Genomic DNA, 24,244 nt, shown 5'->3' on the forward strand with positions numbered 1-24,244 from the left:
CCCATCAAGATCACCGTCAATCGGGCAAGTATACCACCTTTCTGGGAGACACTTTTTTTTAAAACACTATAAAGAGAAAGAGAGTTTGCTCGCAGCTGCATCCTGACCTCAGGGATTCTTTTGGAATCAGACTTATAAAACTTAAACTAAACTTACTCAGTTTTATTTACAGGTTCTCCTAAGTTTTTCAAGTTCTGTCTCTGCGAGAACTGGTTAGATCGCAGAGTATTCTTAAAGTATTCAGACTCAATTACATGAAGGTCTTTATAATACTCATCCAATTTGTCCTTATTTAGAATAAAGTCAGGAAAACCTGGAATATAAAAATATGCTACTTTTGTACAAAATACTGAACGAGAAACACAAATGCACTATAGATATCAAGGATACAAATTTTTATATATTCTTTATTACATATATACAAACTGATAAAAAAAACTGTTTGCTTTTATTTATGGAACAAATATGCAATACAAGCAACGGTGATCATCTGTTAAACCTATTCACAATGAAATTTTACCAGCACCAGGACTTAATTTGAGCCAAAAAGATTAATCATGGAATTTTCTGGTTGGCTAAAAAATTCTCCGAAAAATTCTGACTTTCTCAAATTTGTGTAAGCTAAATCTCGGTATTAGTAGACTTTAATGTAAATGAGATTTTTCCTGAAGATCGCATCAGACATTCTGACTTCTGAAGTAATTAACAAAATTTATATGCAAGGCTGTTTTCAAAGGGGTGACAAGCAGAGCAAGGTAGGTTAGGATGATTAAAGCACGATCGACCATACAACACCATGTTGATCATCCCTTTGACAACAGCTTAGCAAACGACTTTTTGCATTTATGTAAGAACTGTCGAAATATCAATAGGCGTGACGACAATGAATTTTGCTTTGAAATTTGAGAGTGATGAAATTTATTTATTTTTACAAGCTATTCACATAAAAAATGAAAATATTAAATTGGCAACACATTCTACGGATGAAGGATGACAGATTGCCAAAGATTGTCCTTGTCAGTCAACCGTCTTGGGCAAAACGAAAAGCAGGTCGTCCTCGAATAGGAGGGTGAAGATATTTTAAGGAAGAACGTCTTTGGAGGGAGTAAAGAGGAAGGCTTTGAATAGACCGGGGTGGATTAAGAGCATGCGTAGGTATGTAGGCCTCAGACGGCTTGGTACTGCAGTGATTTAGTAGCAGTAGTAGTAGTTGTAGCAGCGATAGAGACGATTTCCTTGTATAATTAGTAATTATCGTGTTTACTGTATCAAACTGCTGAAAAAATTCTTTAATAAGTTCCCTATGGTAACTTTGGTGCTTGATGAGGCCTTTTGAATGATCACAAGCCGAGTGAATTTAGTGCTTAGACACTAAGCAACGACAAGTTTATTTTGTCACTTCAGCTGGGATCTAAATAGAAATTGGATCTTCTAATGCGTTGACCCATTTTTTAACATTAAGAAAGATAAGTTTCAAAGGGAAAGAACCAGAAGTGATGAGATTCTTTTGATGATTTGTCAAGCAAGAAGCGAGGGACTAATAATTCCAAAAAATAAACTTTTTAATTCGAAAAACAACCAAATACAGCTTTTAAAAAAGCTTAATTTCTTTAGGACGCAAATTGATTATCATAACGATAACGATTAGATCAGGAGTTACTAGATAAGACATATGTTCCATTAAGATGATAAGATGCATTGTGATAGCAAGATATTAAAGTTTGTGCTATTAAGATTTGAAATTAATGTATAAAAATATTTATTAAGAAATATTGTATTAAAGACAGATTTATGACATTAAGATATATATATATACTGGGAATTCACAAATTTGTGACAAACCTAGAGGAGTGAATTGCACTGAATATACATGTCGGCTGTGATCATTAAAAGAGCGACATAAGCCATTTTTGTAATTTTTCAGGAGGCCCAAAAAACGGAAAAAACCTCGTCGGCTGTAGTTGCTTGGAAGGATGAGGCAAATGGAGATAAGGGAGCTTATTCTATACCAACTTCTTATGCTCTTGTCAGGGGAATAAACTAAATTGTGCATATTGGACATTCCTTTGAACATTTCTCTTTCACTGTCTAGACACAGTGGACACTGTAGGCTGATCCACCCGACGATTTTCTCGATATTGTCTTTCAAATTTTGCTATATATCTCCCTCTTTTTATGGCACTTGATATTTACCAAGTGACATATAGTGATCGCAAATTCGTCTGTCAGTCGGTCCCAGTTTTGCTAGTTTAGGCACTTCCAAATAAGCTAGGACGATGAAATTTCGCAGGCGTATCAGAGACCAGAACAGATTAAGTTAAAATAGTCATTTACCCAATTCAGCCATCTTGGGGGGAGTGGGGGGACGGTTAATTTGGAAAAATTAGATAAAATGAAATATTTTTAACTTACGAACACGTGATTGGATCTTAATGAAATTTGAAATTTAAAAGAATATCGTGTCTAAGAGCTCTTATTTTAAATTCCAACCGGATCCGGTGACATTGGGGGGAGTTGGGGGGGGGGGGCTAAAATCTTGGGAAACGCTTAGAGTGGAGGAAACTTGTTGGTAAAAAGCACAAGTCCTAAATATGTTATGGACATAACCGAAACGGATCCGCTCTCTTTGGGGGAGTTGGGAGGAGGGTTAATTCTCAAAAATGAGAAAAAATGAAATTTTTAATTCACGAAGAAGTGATCGGATCTTAATGAGATTTCATATTTAGAAGAGCCTCGCAACTCAGATCTCTTATTTTAAATCCCGATGGGATCCAGTGTCATTGGGAGAAGTTGGGGGGACCGGAAATCTTGGAAAACGCTTAGAGTGGAGAGATCAGGATCAAACTTGGTGGGAAGGATCAGCACAAGTCCAAGATACGTGACTGACATAACCAGACCGGATCCTCTCTCTTTTGGGGAGTTTGGTGGGGGTAATTAAAAAAATGGAAAAAATGAGGTATTTGTAACTTACGTACGGGTGATCAGATCTTAATGAAATTTGATATTTAGAAGGATCTCGTGCTTCAGAGCTATTATTTTAATCCACCCCAGATCCAGTAACATTGGGGGAATAGGAGGGGAAACCGGAAGTCTTGAAAAACGTGAAAATTAAGGTATCTTTATCTTACGAAAAGGTGATTGGATCTTAATGAAACTTGATATATAGAAAGATCTTATGTCCCCAGACGCTTAATTTTCGATTCCAATTGGATCCGGGAACATAGTGGGTTGGAGGGAGGAAACATAAATCTTGGAAACCAAAAAACTAGGAAAACGCTTAGAGTGGAGAGATCGGGAGGAAACTTGATGGGAAGAATAAACACAAGTTCTAGATATGTGATTGACATAATTGGAACGGATCCGCTCTCCTTGGGGTAGTTGGGGGGATTTCCAGTACTTTGGCGAGTTTGGTGCTTCTAGACGTGCTAGGACGATAAAAATTCGCAGATGGGTCAGGAACCTGCACAATTTTACTCGATAACATTTGTTTCCCCGACTCGACCATCTGAGAGGCCGAAGGGAGAGGTAAAATTGAAAAAATGAGGTATTTTTAACTTACGAATAGGTGATCGGATCTTAATGAAATTTTATATTTAGAAGGACCTCGTGACTCAGAGCCCTTATTTTAAATCCTTACCGTATCTGGTTAAATTGGGGGAGTTGGAGGGGAAACGGTAAATCTTGGAAAACGCTTAGAGTGGAGAGATCAGGATGAAACTTGGTGGGAAGAATAAGCACAAGTCCTAGACGCGTGACTGATATAAACGGACTGAATCTTTTCTATTTGGGGGAGTTGGGGGGAGGGGTTAATTTGGAAAAACTAGAAAAACTGAGGTATTTTTAACTTAAGAACATGTGACCGGATCTTAATGAAATTTGATATTTAGAAGGAATCCAAGTCTCAGAGCTCTTATTTTATATCCCGGCTAGATCTGGTGACATTGGGGGAGTTGGAGCGGTAAACCGGAAATCTTGGAAAACCCTTAGAGTGGAGATATCGGGATGAAACTTGGTGGGTAGAATAAGCAAATATCGTAGATACCTGATTGACGTAACCGGACTGAATCCGCTCTCTTTAAGGGAGTTAGGGGGGTCCAGTGCTTTGGCGAGTTCGGTGCTTCTGGACGTGCTAGGACGATGAAAATTGGTAGGCGTATCAGGGACCTGCACAAATTGACTTGATAAAGTCGTTTTCCCCGATTTGACCATCTGGGGGGCTGAAGGAAGAGGAAAAAATGAGGTATTTTTAACTTACGAGTGGGTGATAGGATCTCAATGAATTTTGATATTTAGAAGGACTTCGTGTCTCAGAGCTCTTATTTTAAATCCCGAACGGCATTAAGTCTCTGATTTTCCTTTTAAATCAATCTGTTGATTCTTAGGATTTTGCTATAACTCATGCCATATTATCTCTTGGCTCTTCTGACCTCGTCACAAGTGCTATATGTGCTCTTAGCTCTTGTTGTTTTAGAGGAATCAGTAATCGAAGAGAAGGTCCCAACGTGGTGGATTCCTACTAACGTAGGAGAAACGCAAGATTGGGCTAGCTTCTTTATCTCTTATATTTGGGCAACAATAATACCATCTCTAAAGACATAAAGTTGGTCGTCATCAACACAAGACCAGTCTCTCAGGCATACATCCTAAATGCCCCCAGCGATTCTCAATTCGACTATGTTGTTTTGAAATGCCTTTTTTAGTTCGACTGATATTGTAAAAAATTTTTTTTGGGGGGGGGGGGGGGCAGGATTAGAGAGGGGGCGCTAACTCAAATCATATATGTAAATCGTTCCCCGACTCGACCATCTGAGAGGCCGAAGGGAGAGGTAAAATTGAAAAAATGAGGTATTTTTAACTTACGAATAGGTGATCGGATCTTAATGAAATTTTATATTTAGAAGGACCTCGTGACTCAGAGCCCTTATTTTAAATCCTTACCGTATCTGGTTAAATTGGGGGAGTTGGAGGGGAAACGGTAAATCTTGGAAAACGCTTAGAGTGGAGAGATCAGGATGAAACTTGGTGGGAAGAATAAGCACAAGTCCTAGACGCGTGACTGATATAAACGGACTGAATCTTCTCTATTTGGGGGAGTTGGGGGGAGGGGTTAATTTGGAAAAACTAGAAAAACTGAGGTATTTTTAACTTAAGAACATGTGACCGGATCTTAATGAAATTTGATATTTAGAAGGAATCCAAGTCTCAGAGCTCTTATTTTATATCCCGGCCAGATCTGGTGACATTGGGGGAGTTGGAGCGGTAAACCGGAAATCTTGGAAAACCCTTAGAGTGGAGATATCGGGATGAAACTTGGTGGGTAGAATAAGCAAATATCGTAGATACCTGATTGACGTAACCGGACTGAATCCGCTCTCTTTAAGGGAGTTAGGGGGGTCCAGTGCTTTGGCGAGTTCGGTGCTTCTGGACGTGCTAGGACGATGAAAATTGGTAGGCGTATCAGGGACCTGCACAAATTGACTTGATAAAGTCGTTTTCCCCGATTTGACCATCTGGGGGGCTGAAGGGAGAGGAAAAAATGAGGTATTTTTAACTTACGAGTGGGTGATCGGATCTCAATGAATTTTGATATTTAGAAGGACTTCGTGTCTCAGAGCTCTTATTTTAAATCCCGAACGGCATTAAGTCTCTGATTTTCCTTTTAAATCAATCTGTTGATTCTTAGGATTTTGCTATAACTCATGCCATATTATCTCTTGGCTCTTCTGACCTCGTCACAAGTGCTATATGTGCTCTTAGCTCTTGTTGTTTTAGAGGAATCAGTAATCGAAGAGAAGGTCCCAACGTGGTGGATTCCTACTAACGTAGGAGAAACGCAAGATTGGGCTAGCTTCTTTATCTCTTATATTTGGGCAACAATAATACCATCTCTAAAGACATAAAGTTGGTCGTCATCAACACAAGACCAGTCTCTCAGGCATACATCCTAAATGCCCCCAGCGATTCTCAATTCGACTATGTTGTTTTGAAATGCCTTTTTTAGTTCGACTGATATTGTATAATTTTTTTTTGGGGGGGGGCAGGATTAGAGAGGGGGCGCTAACTCAAATCATATATGTAAATAGTTTTAGATCTAGTTTTGTTCCACTTTTAAGGGGGAAAAGGAGCATGAAGAAAATCAAAATCGAAATCGCCGTTAAAATCCATTTTCACTAAGGGTCACCGTACCTCTTTTAATAGTAGTATATAAAGTTTTTAATCAAACAGTTAGTGGTAACGAACTGTAAGTAACGAGTGACTCGGCTTAATAGTAGCCGAAACTCAAAAAATCGGGATTTTGATACCAACATATACATCAAAAGAATCCAATTATTATGTTGATATTAAACACATAAGTTTTATCAAGTTCAGTCCTACCCATCAAAAGTTAAGAGCCTGATAAAAATTGCCTTATTTTCAAAAAAAGGGAAAGCACCCCCTAATAAGTCATAGAATATTAATGAAAATCACACCATGAGATTCAGCGCATCAAAGAACCATAATGTAGAGGTTTCAAGCTCCTATCAGTAAAAATATGGAATTTTGTATTTTTTTTGCCAGAAGGAAGATTACGGGTGCGTGTGTATTTGTTTGTTTTCCCAGGGATGATCGTACCGATCCAGATGTCCTAGAATATCGTGAAAGGGCCCATTCCAACAGAAACTAAAAGTTCTAGTGCCCTTTTTAAGTGACCAAAAAAATTAAAGGGCAACTAGGCTCCCTCCCATGCTCATTTTCACAAAGTCGCCTGATAAAAATTTTGAGATACCCATTTTGTTCAACATAGTTGAAAATCTAACAACTATGTCTTTTAGGATAACTTAATCCCCTACAGTTCCCAGGGAGGGCTGCAAGTTAAAAATTATGCCCATTGTTTACATATAGTATTGATTATTGGGAAGTATATAGACATTTTCCGGAGGGTGTTCATGGCACTTGGTATTTACAAGTGACATAATAGCGATCGCAAATTCTGTCAGTCTGTCGGTCTGTCCCGGTTTTACTAGTTTAGACACTTCCAGAGAAGCTAGGAAGATGAAATTTGGCAGGCGTATCAGGGACCAGAACAGATTAAATCAGAAATAGCCGTTTCCCCGATTCGACCATCTGTGGGGAGTGGGGGGATGGTTATTTCGGAAAATTAGAAAAATTAGGTATTTTTAACTTTCGAACGGGTTATCGGATCTTAATAAAATTTGATATTTAGAAGGATATCACGTCTCAGAGCTATATTTTTAATTTTCAATTTGTTTTTTATTTTAATAAAAAAACAACCGGATCCGGTGACACTGGGGGCAGTTGGAGGGGGAAACCTAAAATCTTGGAAAATGCTTAGAGTGGAGGGATCTGGATGAAACTTGGTGGGAAAAATAAGCACAAGTTGTAGATACATGATTGGGATTCGCTCTCTTTGGGGGAGTTGGAGGGGAGGGTTAATTTTGAAAAATCAGAAGAAATGAGTTATTTTTAACTTACGAAGGAGTGATCGGACCTCAATGAAATTTCAAATTTAGAAACACCTCGTTACTCAGATCTCTTATTTTAAATTCCGACCAAGTGCAGTGTCATTGGGGGAGTTCGAGGAGAGGGACCGAAAATCTTGGAAAACTCTTAAAGTGTAGAGATCAGGATGAAACTTGGTGGGAAGAATAAGCACAAGACCAAGATACGTGACTGACATAGACGGACCGGATCAGTTCTCTTTTGGGGAGTTGGGGGGGGGGGGTAATTCGGAAAAGTTATAAAAAATAAGGTATTTGTAACTTACGAACGGGTGATCAGATCTTAATGAAATTTGATATTTAGAAGGATCTTGTGCTTCAGAGCTCTTATTTTAAATCCCGACCAAATCCAGTGATATTGGGAGAGTTGGAGGGGGAAACTGGAAATCTTGGAAAACGTGACTATTGAGGTATCTTTATCTTACGAATGGGCGATTGGATCTTAATGAAACTTGACATGTAGAAAGCTCTTATGTCTCAGATGCTCTATTTTCAGTTCGAATCAGATCCAGGGACATAGAGGGTTGAAGGGGGGAAACAGAATTCTTGGAAACCAGAAATCTTGGAAAACGCTTTGAGTGGAAAGATCGGGATGAAACTTGATGGGAAGAATAAGCACAAGCTCTAGATACGTGATTGACATAATTAGAATGGATCCGCTCTCTTTGGGGGAGATGGGGGGGGTGTTAATTCGGAAAAATTAGAAAAATTGAGGTATTTTTAACTTGAGAATGGGTGACCGGATCTTAATGAAATTTGATATTTAGAAGGAACTCATGTCTCAGAGCTCTTATTTTAAATACCGACCAGATCTGGTGACATTGGGAGAAACTGGAAATCTTGGAAACACTTAGAGTGGAAAGATCGGGATGAGTCTTGGTGCGTAGAATAAGCAAATGTCGTAGATACGTGATTGACGTAACCGGACTAGATCTGCTCTCTTTAGGGGAGTGAGGGGGGTCCAGTGCTTTGGCAAATTTGGTGCTTCTGGACGTGCTAGGACGATGAAAATTGGTAGGCGTGTCAGGGACCTGGGCAAATTGACTTGATAATGTCGTTTCCCAAAATTCGACCATATGGGGGGGGGGCTGAATGTAGAGGAAAAATTGGAAAAAATGAGGTATTTTTAACTTATGAGTGGGTGATCGGATCTTAGTTAATTTTGATATTTAGAAGGACCTCGTGTCTCAGAGCTCTTATTCTAAATCCTGACCAACATTAAGCCTCTGATTTTTCTTTTAAATCAGTCTATTAATTCTTAGAATTTTGCTAGAGCTCATGCCATACGAGCTATTGGCTCTTGGCTCTTCCGACCTCTTCACAAATGCCATATGAGCTCTTAGCTCTTGTTTTATGGTGGGGTTCGGGGGAGGGGGTTAAGTGGGAGGATCTTTCCATGGAAGATGTTTCAATGGAGGAAGGGACATTTCTATGAAGGGGAAGCCACCAATCTATTCTAGTTAAACGGTCTTTGTGATTCAGGGGTCATTGTTAAAGAATTGGAACAAAAGTTCGAACTTTAGCGTAAAGATTGAGGTATTGACTGGGGGGGGGGGCGAACCACCTAATATACGTAACAATTTTTTGTTTTTTTAAGCTTTAATGTTGCTTCTTATTTTTAGTTGAAAAACACTTGTTTTTTATTTAATCTCACAATTATAGATTCATCTGAATAGCTTTATATTACTTGAAACATTTTCACTTTTCTGAAAGCATTGAAAAATAAAAGTAAAATTGACTATAAAGTGTTTTTTTTTTTTTTACATACATACAACAATCATGCTTCATAATGATGATACCAGGAATCGATAAAAGCAAGAAACCGACAAGATCTTCATACAGCCAATGTTAATCTCTGATGTTCAGGGCCCCTCTTAATCCCCATATTCTTCAGACTTTACCAGCGGAATTTACCGAGCCGTTACCCGGCAAACCAGGATACAGGAGTTTTCCCAAGCATTATAGCTTTACTTCTTATCTTAGATCGTTGCTTGACAACGAAAATATCGATAGTGGATGCCAACAATAAAACTTTTTCATCGTTACTAGGTGACAATTAGCGAGATTTCTCTTTGATTTAAAGGAATTGTACTGCTATATCCCAGTCAGGTTCAAAGCACCATGAGGTGAAGAAAATAAGAAACTGACAAGTGAGGAAACTTGAGTTTTTATCTCTCTCTCTCTCTCTAAAAAAAATGAAGACGAAAAAAAAAACCTACCATCGCCATATAATGTTGCCATGCAAAATGTCTTCGATGCTTTTTAGTTACCATAACTGCCCTCAGACTCAAAATGCCCTGACAGTGTCAAATCATTTCCTAAGTCGTTACTGAGATATTGATGGTACGCCTTTTTGATAATCGGCATGTGCATATTGTGTTTTGATTTTGTTAAACATCCCCATTAATTCCCTAAGAGTTTCCCCACGCCCAGGATCAAACAAATCTATATTTTCAAATAACAAACCTCTATGTAACCAGTTGACAACTTGCATAAGTTAAAATCTTTGCCCCAATGGCAATGGGGAGACTTATCATTCCCAGATGAGTAGTTATTGAGCATTCAACAAATATAAAAAAATGGCTATTCAGAAATTTTAATCTGATGTCTTGAGGGAAGAGCACCAAAATAAAGGGTGGGAAGTCTGCTGGCTGCCCTCTGATAACTTTTGACTCTTAAAAAAGGCGCTACAACTTTCATTTTCTGATCGAATGAACCGCCTTCGAGTTGTACATGACTTTTGGTTTGACACAATCATCCCTGGGGGAAAAAATCATTAATATAGAACCCCCTTCGCTCTGTATTTAGACAACACTACTGCAATGCATATAATAAAGAGGGTAGAGCATTAGCATTAAAGTAAACAAAGTCAATCTTGCCATTTTTGGACTATCAGCTCCAAAGCATTGCTGAAATGCTATATTTTTCATCCAAAAATCTAGCTCAAATTTGTGCATTGCCTTAGATATTTTAGTAGTTTTCTGAAAATCAAACAGTTCGTGGTAACGAACTGTAGTAAGGAGCGACCCCGCTCAATAGTAAACGAAACTCTTAAAAACAGAATTTCAATGCTAAAAGATATATCAAAAGAATCAAATTTTTATGCTGATTTCAAATATATAAGTTTCACCAAATTTAGTCTTTGTCATCAAAAGTTATGAGCCTGAGAAAATTTGCCTTATTTTGGAAAATAGGGGGGAACACCCCCTAAAAGTCATAGGATCTTAACAAAAATCACACCATCGCATTCAGCGTATCAGAGAACCCTATAGAAAAAATTTCAAGGTCCAATCTACAAAAATGTGGAATTTCATATTTTTTGCCAGAAGACAAATCACGGGTGCGTGTTTATTTGTTTGTTTGTTTGTTTTTTGTTTTTTTTTTCCCCAGGGGTCATCGTATCGACCAAGTGGTCCTAGAGTGTTGCAAGAGGGCTCAATCTAACGGAAATGAAAAGTTCTAGTGCCCTTTTTAAGTGACCAAAAAAATTGGAGGGCACCTAGGCCCCCTCCCACGCTCATTTTTTTCCCAAAGTCAACGGATCATGATTTTGAGATAGCCATTTTGTTCCACATAGTCGAAAACCATAATAACTATGTCTTTGGGGATGACTTACCCCCCAAAGTCTCTGGGGGAGGGGCTGCAAGTTACAAACTTTGACCAATGTTTACGTACAGTAATGGTAACTGGGAAGTGTACCGACGTTATCAGGGGGATTTTTTTGGTTTGGGTGTGGGGTTCAGGGGAGGGGGCTATATGGGAGGATCTTTCCTTGGAGGAATATTTCATGGGGGAAGAGAAATTCAATGAAAAGGCCGCAGGATTTTCTAGCATTACTATTAAAAAAACAAAACAATGAAAATATAAACATGAAAAAGTTTTTTCAATTGAAAGTAAGGAGAGGCATTAAAACTTAAAACGAACAGAGATTATTACGCATATGAGGGGTTCTAAAAATACTTTAGCATAAAGAGCGAGGTATTTAGGAGGAGATAAATACTTCGCTCTTTATGCTAAAAAATTTTTAAAGTAGTTTCAACTATTTATTCTACGGCCTTTCTGATTCAGGGGTCATTCTTAAAGAATTGGGACAAAACAAGATTTAGTGTGAAGAGCGACGTATTAACGAGGGGACCAAGCCCCTAATATATATAATCAAAAATATAAGAATATAAAAGTTCGTTACGTAAGTTAATTCTTAAGTTACGTATATTTTTTACTAATAAAAACGTTCGTTAAAAATTAAAAGATCTAGTTGCCTTTTTAAGTAACCGAACAATTGGAGGGCAACTAGGCCTCCTTCCCCACCCCTTATTTCTCAAAATCATCTGATCAAAACTAAGAGAAAGCCATTTAGCCAAAAAAAGAATTAATATGCAAATTTCTTTTTAATAATTTATGCACGGAGAGCCAAAATCAGACATGCATTAATTCAAAAACTTTCAGAAATTAAATAAAAAAAACAAGTTTTTTGAAATGAAAGTAAGGAGCGACATTAAAACTTAAAACGAACAGAAATTACGCCGTATATGAAAGGGGCTTTTCCTTCTCGACACCCCGCTCCTTGCGCTAAAGTCTGATTCTTTCTCGCAACTCTACTTTTTAAAACAATAAAAAACTTTAGCGTAAAGAGCGGGGTGTCGAGGAGGAAAAGCCCCTTTCATATACGGAGTAATTTCTGTTCGTTTTAAGTTTTAATGTCGCTCCTTACTTTCATTTCAAAAAATTTGTTTTCTTATTTAATTGATAGAAAAAACCATTTCCCCCAAAATACGTTTTAAGAAAAACAAAGGGCTATATTGAAACCGATAATGAGCTAATTATAATTCTAATCAAAAATAGTCAGAAATTCCTATCAATGATCATGTGAGACCCAACACAAACATGAATTAAAATGAACAATTAAGTAAAACTTAAAACAAATACATAAGCGGAAATAAAAATAACGCCTTTTAAACAATTTAAAGTCCAATTGACATTTGATTGCATTCGAGTTTTAGCAAAAGGGACACGAGACGAGGGCTCGTTACCCTTCAGTGACTTTGGACTCTTAAGAAAGGCACTAGAACTTTTAAATCCCAATTTAATAGGACCCCTTCTCAAAACAAAAAAGGTCTAGTGACCCTCCCTCCCAATTAAAGTGGCCAGAAGGGAAATAAATAATTTTCTTTATTCGACTCAAGAATTATTCCAGCTAAAAAATAACTATAAGAAAAAATATAAAAAGAACAACATAGAAAGATAGAGCAAAAATGAATGGAAGCAACTTTGCCCTTTACTTAGACAGCGCTAATTCGCCACCAATGAAATCCGATTTCCTTTTCGAATACTAGTAGACTAAATACACTGATTTGGTTTTAAAATATTGTCCTTGGCCCTTGGCAAAATATTATAGTGCCTCTCATGATAAATTAGATACACTGGACTTACTGGTCTTCACCTGTCTATAAGGTCATCACCAAAAGTAAATAATTAAAGCTTCACTCACTTAACTTCGGTTAGTAAATATCGAATTTATTTTATTAGACTTCATATTCTTTAACAGTTAATTCTCTAAACTGAATAAAAAAGCACTGATTTAAAAAACTGAGGCAGATAGAAGGCGATCCCTCCATTCCCGATATTCATTCGAGGAAAACTCTCTTAGGATACCTCGAGTATAGCTCTTAGATGACTAAGAGGTATCTCTCTTTTAGGAGCAAAATAATACATGAAAATGTATGAACTGATTTTCCGAATCATTTAACTGGTATAACAAAGAAAGTATGATCCATGCATTTTTCTAGAAATTCAAAAATATTCCCATATCTTCAAATAATCATGTTTTTTTCATGAATGTAAAGTAATTTAGTATTCCAGGTGAGAATCTACAATAGAAAAAAAGTGTTGCGGCAAGGCAACTCAGAAATTCATTTCGTGAGGTCTGAAGTCATAATAGCGAAAAAAAATGATGAATTATATGAAAAGTGCGCAAAATTACGGGGGATGCCGGATAATAAGAGTCTTGAGTTCTCATGGAGGAAGGGCACAATCATGAAGACTCCCTATTCATGTGCGCGAAACTAGTACTCCAAACGATCCTTCCAGTCTCCCAACGATCTCACACATGTATCCTCCTCTGCTGTGCTTTGAAGTAACAACTGGTAAATTGTCTATGTTTAATCCTCTCTGGTGATTCTGTTTAGCAAAAAAGGTTATCTCTTGTCAGCATATTAGTTCTTAATGTTATTTTCATTTATTTAAATTCATAATTTTACATTCATTTATCCTGTCATATCATATAAATTATTTATGAATGTTTTCAGTGTTTTTTTTTTTTTATTTATTTACATACAGCTCAAATCAAAGACCTAACATTACATACCATATTTAGCTATCTCTCTTGTATCCCCATCTATCTAGATAAGAAATGGGAAATTTTCAATGAATAAGTTACCCCAGTGGTGTGTATGGAGAGAAGGCCGAGGGGCAGGTGCCTTAACATTTCTTTTGCTCCTCTAGATTTTAAAAAGTTCATTTTTGGGGGATATCTTCATTGAAAAATGCTTTTTTTGTGATTTATCACAAAAACTGAAAAAGAGAAACATTTTGTCCTTCCCCTATCTTTTGTAAATGAATTTGCCCTCTCCTTTAAGTTCGTGAAGTGATACTATTATGTCTCCCCTAACTGAAGAGTTCCTCGTCTCCAAAAATATTTGAAATGCTTGAATTTTTGTGACGTATTGACTACCGGAGCATAGAAATGGCTATCAAACAGTTCGTGGTAACGAACTGTAGTAAGGAGCGACCCGGCTCAATACTAACCAAAACTCTAAAAAATGGAATTTTGATACCAATAGCTACATCAAAAGAATCGCATTTTAATGCTAAATTTAAATATATAAGTTTCATCAAGTTTAATCTCACCCATCAAAAGTTACGAGCCTGAGAAAATTTGCCGTATTTTAGAAAATAGGTGGAAATCACACCATCAGATTCAGCGTATCAGAGAACCCTCTTATAGAAGTTTTAAGCTCCTATCTACAAAAACGTGGAATTTTGTATTTTTTGCCAGAAGGCCGATCGCGAATGCGTGTTTATTTGTTTGTTTGTTTTTTTTTGTTTTGTTTTTTTTCAGGAATGATCATATCGACCCAGTGGTCCTAGAATCTTGCGATAGGGCTCATTCTAACGGAAATGAAAAGTTCTAGTGTCATTTTAAAGTGACCAAAAAATTGGAGGGCACGTAGGCCCCCTCCCACGCTAATTATTTTACCAAAGTCACCGGATCAAAATTCTGAGATAGCCATTTTATTCAGCGTAGTCAAAAAACCTTATAACTATGTCTTTGGGGACGACTTACTCCCCCACAGTCCCCGTGGGAGGGGCCACAAGTTACAAACTTTGAGCAGTGTTTACATATAGTAATGGTTATTTGGAAGCGCACAGACGTTTTCAGGGGGGGGGGTTGAGAAGAGGGGAATATTTTGGGGGAACTTTACTTGGAGGAATTTGTCATGGGGGAAGAAAAGTTTCATGAAGGGAGCGCAGGATTTTCTAGCATTATTTAAAAAAAACAATGAAAAAATAAATATGAAAAAGTTTTTTTAACTGAAAGTAAGGAGAAGCATTAAAACTTAAAACGAACAGAAATTATTACGTATATGATGGGCTCACCTCCTCCTAATACCTCGCTCTTTACGCTAAAGCATTTTTAGTAATTTCAACTATTTATTCTATGGCTTTTGTGATTCAGGGGTCATTCTTAAGAAATTGGGACAAAATTTAAGCTTTAGTGTAAAGAGCGAGGTACTGACGAGGGGGTGAACCCCTTCATATACGTAATAAAATCATGAGAATACAGAAGTTCGTTACGTAAGCTAATTTGTAAGTTACGTATATCTTTTACTAATAAAAACATTCGTAAAAAATTAAAAGTTCTAGTTGCCTTTTTAAGTAACCAAAAAATTGGAGGGCAACTCCTCCCCCGCTCATGTTTTTCTCTTAATCACTCGATCAAAACTACGAGACAGCCAATTAGCCAAAAAAATAAATATGCAAATTTCGTTTTAATTATTCATCTGCGGAGAGCCAAAATCAAAACGTACATTGATTCAAAAACTTTCAGAAATTAAATAAAAAAAACAATTTTTTTTTAATGGAAAGTAAGGAACGACATTAAAACTTAAAACGAACAGAAATTACTTCCTATATGAAAGGGGCTGCTTCCTCATCAACGTCCCACTCTTTACGCTAAAGATTTTTACTGTTTTAAAAAGTAGAGTTAAGAGAGAAAGTCAAACTTTAGCGTAAAGGGCGGGGCGTTGATGAGGAAGCAGCCCCTTTCATATACGAAGTAATTTCTGTTCGTTTTAAGTTCTAATGTCGCTCCTTACTTTCCGTTAAAAAAAAACTGTTTTTTTGTGGCACTTGGTATTAACCAAGTGACATATAGCAATCGCCAATTCTGTCGGTCTGTCGGTCTGTCTGTCGGTCTGTTGGTCCCGGTTTTGCTACTTTAGGCACTTCCAGGTAAGCTAGGACGATGAAATTTGGCAGGCGTATCAGGGACATGACCAGCTTAAATTAGAAATAGATTCGTTTTCCCAATTTGACCATCTGGGGGGGAGTGGGGGCCCGGTTAATTCGTAAAAATAGAAAAAAATTAAGTATTTTTAACTTATGAGCGGGTGATGGGATCTTAATAAAATTTGATGTTTGGAATGATATCCTGTCTCAGAGCTTTTATTTTAAATCCCGACCGGATCTGATGACATTGGGGGGAGTTGGAGGGGGGAAAACCTAAAATCTTGGAACACACTTAGAGTGGAGGGATCGGGATGAAACTTGATGGGAAAAACAAACACAAGTCCCAGATACATGATTGTACATAATCGGAACGGATCTGCTCTCTTTGGGGTAGTGGGGGGGGGTAATTCTGAAAAATTAGGAAAAATGAGGTATTTTTGACTTACGAACGGGTGATCGGATCTCAATGAATTTGATGTTTAGAAGGATATCGTGTCTTAGAGTTCTTATTTTAAAGCTTGACCAGATCTGGGGAAAATGGGGGGGGGAGTTGGGAGGGGGAAACCTAAAACTTGGAAAACACTCACAATGGAGGGATCGGGATGAAACTTGGTGGGAAAAATAAACACAAGTCCTAGATACATGATTGACATAAACGGAACGGATCCGCTCTCTTTGGGGTAATTGGGGGGGGGGGGTTATTTCGGAAAAATAAGAAAAAATGAGGTATTTTTAACTTACGAACGAGTGATCGGATCTCAATGAAATTTGATATTTAGAAGGATATCGTGGCTCAGAGCTCTTATTTTAAACCCAACCGGATCTGGTAACATTGGGGGGGAGTTGGGAGGGGGAAACCTAAAACTTGGAAAACACTTAGAGTGGAGGGATCGGGATGAAACTTGGTGGGAAAAATAAGCACAAGTCCTGGATACATGATTGACATAAACAGAACGGATCCGCTCTCTTTGGGGTAGTTGGGGGAGGGGTTAATTCTGAAAACTAGAAAAAATGAAGTATTTTTAACTTACGAACGGGTGATCGGATTTCAATGAAATTTGATATTTAGAAGGATATCGTGTCTCAAAGTAATTATTTTAAATCCTGGCCGGATTTCGTGACATTGGGGGAAGTTTGGGGTGGGGGAACCTAAAATCATGGAAAACGCTTAGATTGGAGGGATCGGGATGAAACTTGGTGGGGAAAATAATCAGAAGCCTTACATACGTAATTTACATAATTGGAACGGATCCGCTCTATTGGGGGGGGGGTTTATTCTGAAAAAATGACGTATTTTTCACTTACGAAGGAGTGATCGGATCTTCATGAAACTTCATATTTAGAAGGACCTCGTAACTCAGATCTCTTATTTTAAATCTTAACCGGATCAAGCGTTATTGGGGGGGGGGGCAGTTGGGGGGACCGGAAATCTTAGAAAATACTTAAAGCGGTGAGATCAGGATGGAACTGGATGGGAAGAATAGAAACCTGTCTAAGATACGTGACTGACATAACCGGACCGGATCTGCTCTCTTTGGTGGAATTGGGGGGGGGGGTAAGTTCTAATTTTAAATTCCAACCAGATCCTGTGACATTGCGGGGAGTTGGAGGGGGAAACCGGAATTTTTGGAAAACGTGAAAATTGGGGTATTTTTATCTTACGAATAGATGATCGGATCATAATGAAATTTAATTTTTAGAAGGAATTCATGTCTCAGAGCTCTTATTTCAAATCCCGACCAGATCTTATGACATTGGGGGGATTTGGAGGGGTAAATCTTGGAAAAACACTTGGAGTGGAGGAATTGGGATGAAGCTTGGTGGATAGAATAAACAAATGTCCCTGATACGTGATTGACAGAATCGTACTGGATTCGCTCTCTTTGGGGGGAGGGGTTCAGTGATTTGGCGAGTTTGGTGCTTCTGGACGTGCTAGGACGATGAAAATTGGTAGACGTGTCAGGGAGCTGCACAATTTGACTTGATAAAGTCGTGTTCCCAGATTCGACCATCTGGGGGGGCTAAAGGGAGAGAAAGAATTAGAAAAATTAGGTATTTATAACTTACAAGTGGGTGATCGGATCTTAATGAATTTTAATATTTAGAAGGACTTCGTGACTCAGAGCTCTTATTTTAAATCCTGACCGGCATTAAGCCTCTTATTTTCCTTTTTAAATCAATCTATTGATTCATAGAATTTTGTTAGAGCTCATGGCTAGGTCTTCAAGACAAACTCTTAAACAGATTCACTAATTTATAAAGAACTAAAAACTGTACAACGCAGAGTAAAAATAAAATTTTTATATAACCGTGAATGCTGCCGCTTTAGAATCTTTATAAAGTTTTTTTGTGAGGGAGGAAGGGAGAAATGCTCAGTGACAAAGGGACTTGGACCATTAACCACTGAAACCTTACATTTTTTTCACGGTTTAAATCAAGGTCAAGGTCCAATCGACTTATTTAATAGATTAAATAAAAAAAAAACTAGTTATTTTAACTGAAAATAAGGAGCGACATTAAAACTTAAAACGAACAGAAATTACTCCGTATATGAAATGGGTTGTCCCCTCCACAATCCCTCGCTCTTTACGCTAAAGTTTCTAATTGTTTTAAAAAGTAGAATTGTGGCAAAGAGTCAAACTTTAGCGTAAAGAGCGAGGGATTGCGGAGGGGACAACCCATTTCATATACGGAGTAATTTCTGTTTGTTTTAAGTTTTAATGTGACTGCTTACTTTCAGTTAAAAAAACTAGTTTTTTTATTTAATTTCTTAACGTTTTTGAATTAGTGCATGTTTGATTTTGGCTCTCCGTACATAAATCATTAAAATGAAATTTGCATATTAATTCTTTTTTTTGGCCAAATGACTTTCTCCAGTTTTGATCAGACGATTTTGAGAAATAAGGGGTGGGGAAGGAGGCCTAGTTGCCCTCCAGTTTTTCGGTTACTTAAAAAGGCAACTAGAACTTTTAATTTTTAATGAACGTTTTTATTAGTAAAAAGTATACTTAACTTAAGAATTAACTTGCGTAATAAACTTTTATATTCTTATATTTTTAATTATATATATAAGGGGCTATGTCCCCTCGTTAATACCTCGCTCTTCACACTAAATATTAAGTTTCGTCCCAATTCTCTAAGAATGACCCCTGAATCAGAAAGGCCGTAGAATAAATAGTTGAAATGACTAAAAATATTTTAGCATAAAGAGCGAAGTATTTATCTCCTCCTGAATACTTCACTCTTTATGCTAAAGTATTTTTAGAACCTCTCATATGCGTAATAATCTCTGTTCGTTTTAAGTTTTAATGCTACTCCTTACTTTCAATTGAAAAAAACTTTTTCATGTTTATATTTCATTGTTGTTGTTTTTTTAATAGTAATGCTAGAAAATCCTGCACCCTTTTCATTGAATTTCTCTCCCATCATGAAAGATTCCTCCAAGGAAAGATCCTACCACATATCCCCCTCCCCTCAGCCCCACACCCAAACCAAAAAAATCCCCCTGAAAACGTCGGTACACTTCCCAATAACCATTACTGTATGTAAACATTGGTCAAAGTTTGTAACTTGCAGCCCCTCCCCCAGGGACTGTGGGGGATTAAGTCAGCCCCAAAGACATAGTTATTGTGGTTTTCGACTAGCGGAACAAAATGGCTATCTCAAAAATTTGATCCGTTGACTTTGGGAAAAATTGAGCGTGGGAGGGGGCCTAAGTGTTCTCCAATTTTTTTGGTCACTTAAAAAGGGCACTAGAACTTTTAATTTACGTTATAATGAGCCCTCTTGCAACAATCGAAGACCACTCGGTCGATACGATGACCCCTGGGAAAAAAAACAAAAAAAAAACAAATAAACGTGATCTGTCTTCCATCAAGAAATACGAAATTCCACATTTTTGTAGATTGGACCTTGAAATTATTTCTATAAATTTCTCTGATACGCTGAATGCGATGTTGTAATTTTCGTTAAGATCCTAGGACTTTTAGGGGATGTTTTCCCCTATTTTCAAAAATAAGGCAAATTTTCTCAGGCTCGTAACTTTTGATGACAAAGACTAAATTTGATGAAGCTTATATATTTAAAATCAGGATAAAAATCTGATTCTTTTGATTTATCTCTTAGCATCGAAATTCAGTTTTTAGAGTTTCGTTTACTATTGAGTCGGGTCGCTCCTTACTACAGTTCGTTACCACGAACTGTCTGAAAAACGCGATAAACAACTGCAAGTTTACGGCTTGATAACGAAACTCGTTGTGAGACGCATCCTATGACTTTTAGGGGATGTTTTCCCCTATTTTCCAAAATAAGGCAAATTTTCTCAGGCTCGTAACTTTTGATGACAAAGATTAAATTTGATTAAACTTATATATTTAAAATCAAGATAAAAATCCGATTCTTTTGATGTATCTTTTAGCATCAAAATTCCGTTTTTTAGAGTTTCGTTTACTATTGAGTCGGGTCGCTCCTTACTACAGTTCGCTACCACGAACTGTTTGAAAAAGGCGATAAACAACTGCAAGTTTACGGCTTGATAACGAAACTCGTTTTGAGACGCATAAATCTGAGAGTCCTCATTAGCGTTCAGTACGGCCTTTCCACCCCATTTCACTCCTCAGCACAACCACGAACAATAAAAAAAAAAAAAAACTTAGATGACCTATAAAATCCTTTACATTAGGGTTCCTCCCCTCTTCCTCGGATGCAAAATCACCTAATGTAATTCAATTTTAAAAAAAGAAAGTGAAAAGCTTTCGTAATATTCTAATAAAAGAACACAAATAAAACAATTTACATTACCTATCATACTAGTAATCGCTATAGCCTTCTCTTTAGCCGCGTCTCTTGTTTTCTCATCCATCCAGGTAAGAGATGGGAAATTCCCAATGAATGCGTCTCGAACAGACCTAATCATCTCTTCAGCCTGAAATTAATTAGAAGTTGAGAAAATTCTCTCAGAATATAGGAAATGTCGATAGACTTCTATGTAGGTCAGACGCCGAATTAGTTAAGAACAACTAATGAGAAAAGTCAGGGCAAATTGTCTTGCTTTGGTAGATGTAACAGGCTTGGCAAAGGATTGATGAACTTATACTAAAAAGGGAGAAGAATTTCGGTCGACAGTGAATAAGTAAAGCTTACATTTTCTGAATACACACACGATTGTTTGTTTACCTTATTACCCTTTGATTGTTCTTTTGCTTGAATTTTCACTGTGATTATTGAATAATAAAATCACACTTGAAATTTCGAACATTGCTCAACTCACAAAAATGACGTTTGGAATGCTTTAGATATGGCGCAGTGAAATTCAGTGTAGAATTGGTTTCAGTGTAGAATGAGTTTAAGACCAGGTAAAATATTGGAAAAAAGTGGATTTAAACGACAATACCGGTTTTACCCCAGTGAGAACACATTCAAGAAAACTGAGTTAACATCCATCAACTGATTGACAAAAAGACACAAAATACTACAATTGGAAACACAAAAAAATGTCAATAAATTACATAGCGTGAAAGCTAGCTCGTAGAGTTAGCAGGTACAGTATTCTTAACGTTAAGCTGTTAATGACAGAAAAACAAAATAATCTTATCTACTGTCTTTGTAAAGCTGTAATATCAAGTTTGTGTATTTGGTAAGGCTTTTTGTTACGCTCAACCTATATTATTCTCAATCTTTTGGATAAAATCTAAATTATAACTTAAATTTGTAAGTATGATATTACTTGTAAAATAAATAAAAAGCCAGATATATACGTTTACCTTCCTGAGTTTAAAACCAGGCACTGCGGTTGAAAAAAAAAGAAAATGTACCATAGCAGTCTCCGGTTTTTCGTAAAATACCAGAAAATGTATAATAACATAATAATATAGAACATGAAATACAGAACAGTTTTACAGAGAAAGTAAATGACATTATTTTGTTTTTCTTCGTCTTTTAAGTGCCTATAATCAAAAATGTTATCCTTCCTAACTCTACAGCTAGCTTTTTGGGCACTAAAATTATTGAAAGATGTTTCGTTAAAGAATTAATGGCTCTTACCCCCCCCCCCTTTCCACCCTGAAAAAATTTAAATGGCGCGTTTGGGTATGAGATGAAAGAGCCCGGGTAGTAGAAAACGAAATCTAATTAGGGACTATTACAGGACTTACAATTTGTTTCGACTCTTCGTGGAAAGTTTTTCTGACAAATAGCGAACCAACGGCAAACCCTAGGATAGAATTTGTATCACCGACACAGTACCTCCAGACTTCTTCCGTATAATCTGTACCTAACAAAGCTTTCCTCAGAATCTTCCCTGCGTCACGGAAACTTTTTGGCAATGTAGAGATGAAGGATTTAACAACCTGCCACATGAGGTAATTTTGTAGTTGACTGAAAAGAAATAAAACTTAATATCTTTGTTTTTTACTTTTTAATTAAAGGTGTTGTCAGAGCCGTTCCAAGGGTGGAAACTGGTTTAGCTAACCCGGGCACCGCAGCTGGGGGCCACTGCAGCTGAGGGACTGCCCACATTGATCAAGTTTTTAACTTTTATTCGCCTTTTCGCTTATATTTGAGTAGGAGGGGGTCCTGTAATTAATTTTTTTCCCGGCACCAACCCTAAGAAAGGCTCCGAGCGGAGTATAGATATATAGACAAATAGATATATAAAACTCGAAGGGTCATAAATACAAAGTAAAAAAAAATGAACTCTAAATTAAAGCAAAAAAGTTTTAAATTGATCTTTTCTCCAATTTAAAGCCTTATTCCTATTTTTTCTATTTGTTTAACTGCATAGTGGCTTATAAAATCCAAGGTATCCAGGAGTAACGCAACATGCTCCCCGACTTTCTCACTGGCTTCGCTACAGATTAAGGCAAAGCTGGCTAAAACATTTATAAATGGCTATTAAAGGGAAATTAATTTCAATCCATTTCATACATTTTGTTGACTTTATCATGGTTTTCTTATTGAATAAAGCTAACCCTGCATTCCCACTACTCTTCACTAAAGGAGTTTTTGCAAAGAGCTTCCTAATCCTTCATTTTGAACTTTTGTAATGCGTCAAAAACGTCAGTTCCATTCATTTATTTAAGTCAACTACTTTTCCCCTGAGTAAGGTCGTAGCATGTGTTATTGATTATTGATTACGAACACGTGGGTGTTACGTAAAAGTTAGTTGTTTACTTATACAATTTAAACACACGTGTTATGTTTTTTTCTTCTTCAAGATTTTTTTTTCAATATAATTTCAGCTCAGGGGTCGCTAGTCAAGTGGGGAACCCCAAATGTAGCTGAGAATGACGTATTGCGCACGCGTGGGTGTTACATAATACTTTAGAAGATGTTTTTTTTTCTTTGATTTTTTTTCTTCAAGATGTATATTTTTCTTCGAGACATTTTTTTCTTTCTTCAAAACATTCTTCAAGATTGCTTCTTCAAGGCGTGTTTTTCCCTCAAGATGTTTCATCAAGGCATTCCCCAAACCGCTTACGCAAGGCGTGTTTTGACTCAGTGAACCTTTAGTTGTTTGTCCATTGTAGGAATCGAACGTGAGACCAGAGATATCTCAAAGGAATGCCACTCTAGTCATCTGAACTGGCAAGCGTTTGCTATTATTATGTTCTGGTGAATAGATTCTACTATAGTGAATCGGTAAGTAATTAACTTCTTGATCTGAATGGCATTTCCCCCCCCCTTTCTCCCTAAGCTATAGATCGCATGTTTCTTATCCATGGGAAACAATTCCCTTGGAAGGGAGAAGTCAGTTAGAAGAAACGCCGAGGGTTATGTTATGTAAATTTAAATGGAGGTGATGTTTAGATATAATTGCTATTGTTTATTTGGTGTTTTACCAACAAGTACTTCGAAATCAAAGGTAACCACAGAAAGGTACTATGATTATTGATGAAACTTAACGATGATTAGTTTTCAAAGTGATACCTAAAGATGAGCATTTAATTCGTAATTTGTATCGCTTCTTACTTTTAGCAAAAAATATGACCTAATTCAATTTCTTTTCGTCTTTGATTTTATATATCCTTATTGTTAAAAAGGGGATAGAATTTAAAATGTTTCGTTGAATGAGCCTTTTCTATATTTACAGTGATTTTGTAAAAAAAATCCCCATTATTGTAAGAAAGTGCATGGAATCCAAAACATTTCCTTGAATAAGCATTTTCCCTATTCCCTTCAACCAGTAATTTTATATATTTTTCCCTTTAAAATTAAAACCTATTAAAACATATAGAAAT

General features: G+C 37.0%; 1 protein-coding gene and 1 long non-coding RNA gene across 5 annotated transcripts in view; one reads left to right on the forward strand and one right to left on the reverse strand.

Annotated features, from left to right (window-relative positions):
* LOC136041467 (uncharacterized) overlaps positions 1–13,797 on the forward strand; it is a 62,112-nt gene extending 48,315 nt beyond the window's left edge. Inside the window, exon 3 of one of the 2 annotated variants that reach the window (XR_010621034.1) lies at positions 13,351–13,797. This is a non-coding gene — a long non-coding RNA (uncharacterized LOC136041467). The remainder of the gene's footprint in view (positions 1–13,350) is intronic. The other variant, XR_010621033.1, reaches the window with a different exon arrangement.
* The window catches only part of LOC136041466 (endothelin-converting enzyme homolog), a 154,181-nt gene that overhangs the window by 50,252 nt on the left and 79,685 nt on the right, over positions 1–24,244 (reverse strand). For all 3 annotated transcript variants that reach the window (XM_065726154.1, XM_065726152.1, XM_065726153.1), the window contains 3 exons: positions 22,160–22,382; positions 20,808–20,931; positions 157–313 (listed from right to left, as the gene is read on the reverse strand). In XM_065726154.1, coding sequence (XP_065582226.1) covers positions 157–313; positions 20,808–20,931; positions 22,160–22,382 — 504 coding nt within the window. The remainder of the gene's footprint in view (positions 1–156; positions 314–20,807; positions 20,932–22,159; positions 22,383–24,244) is intronic.

The sequence above is a fragment of the Artemia franciscana genome, unplaced genomic scaffold (assembly GCF_032884065.1).
Source record: "Artemia franciscana unplaced genomic scaffold, ASM3288406v1 PGA_scaffold_23, whole genome shotgun sequence".
Classification (NCBI taxonomy): Eukaryota; Metazoa; Arthropoda; class Branchiopoda; order Anostraca; family Artemiidae; genus Artemia; species Artemia franciscana.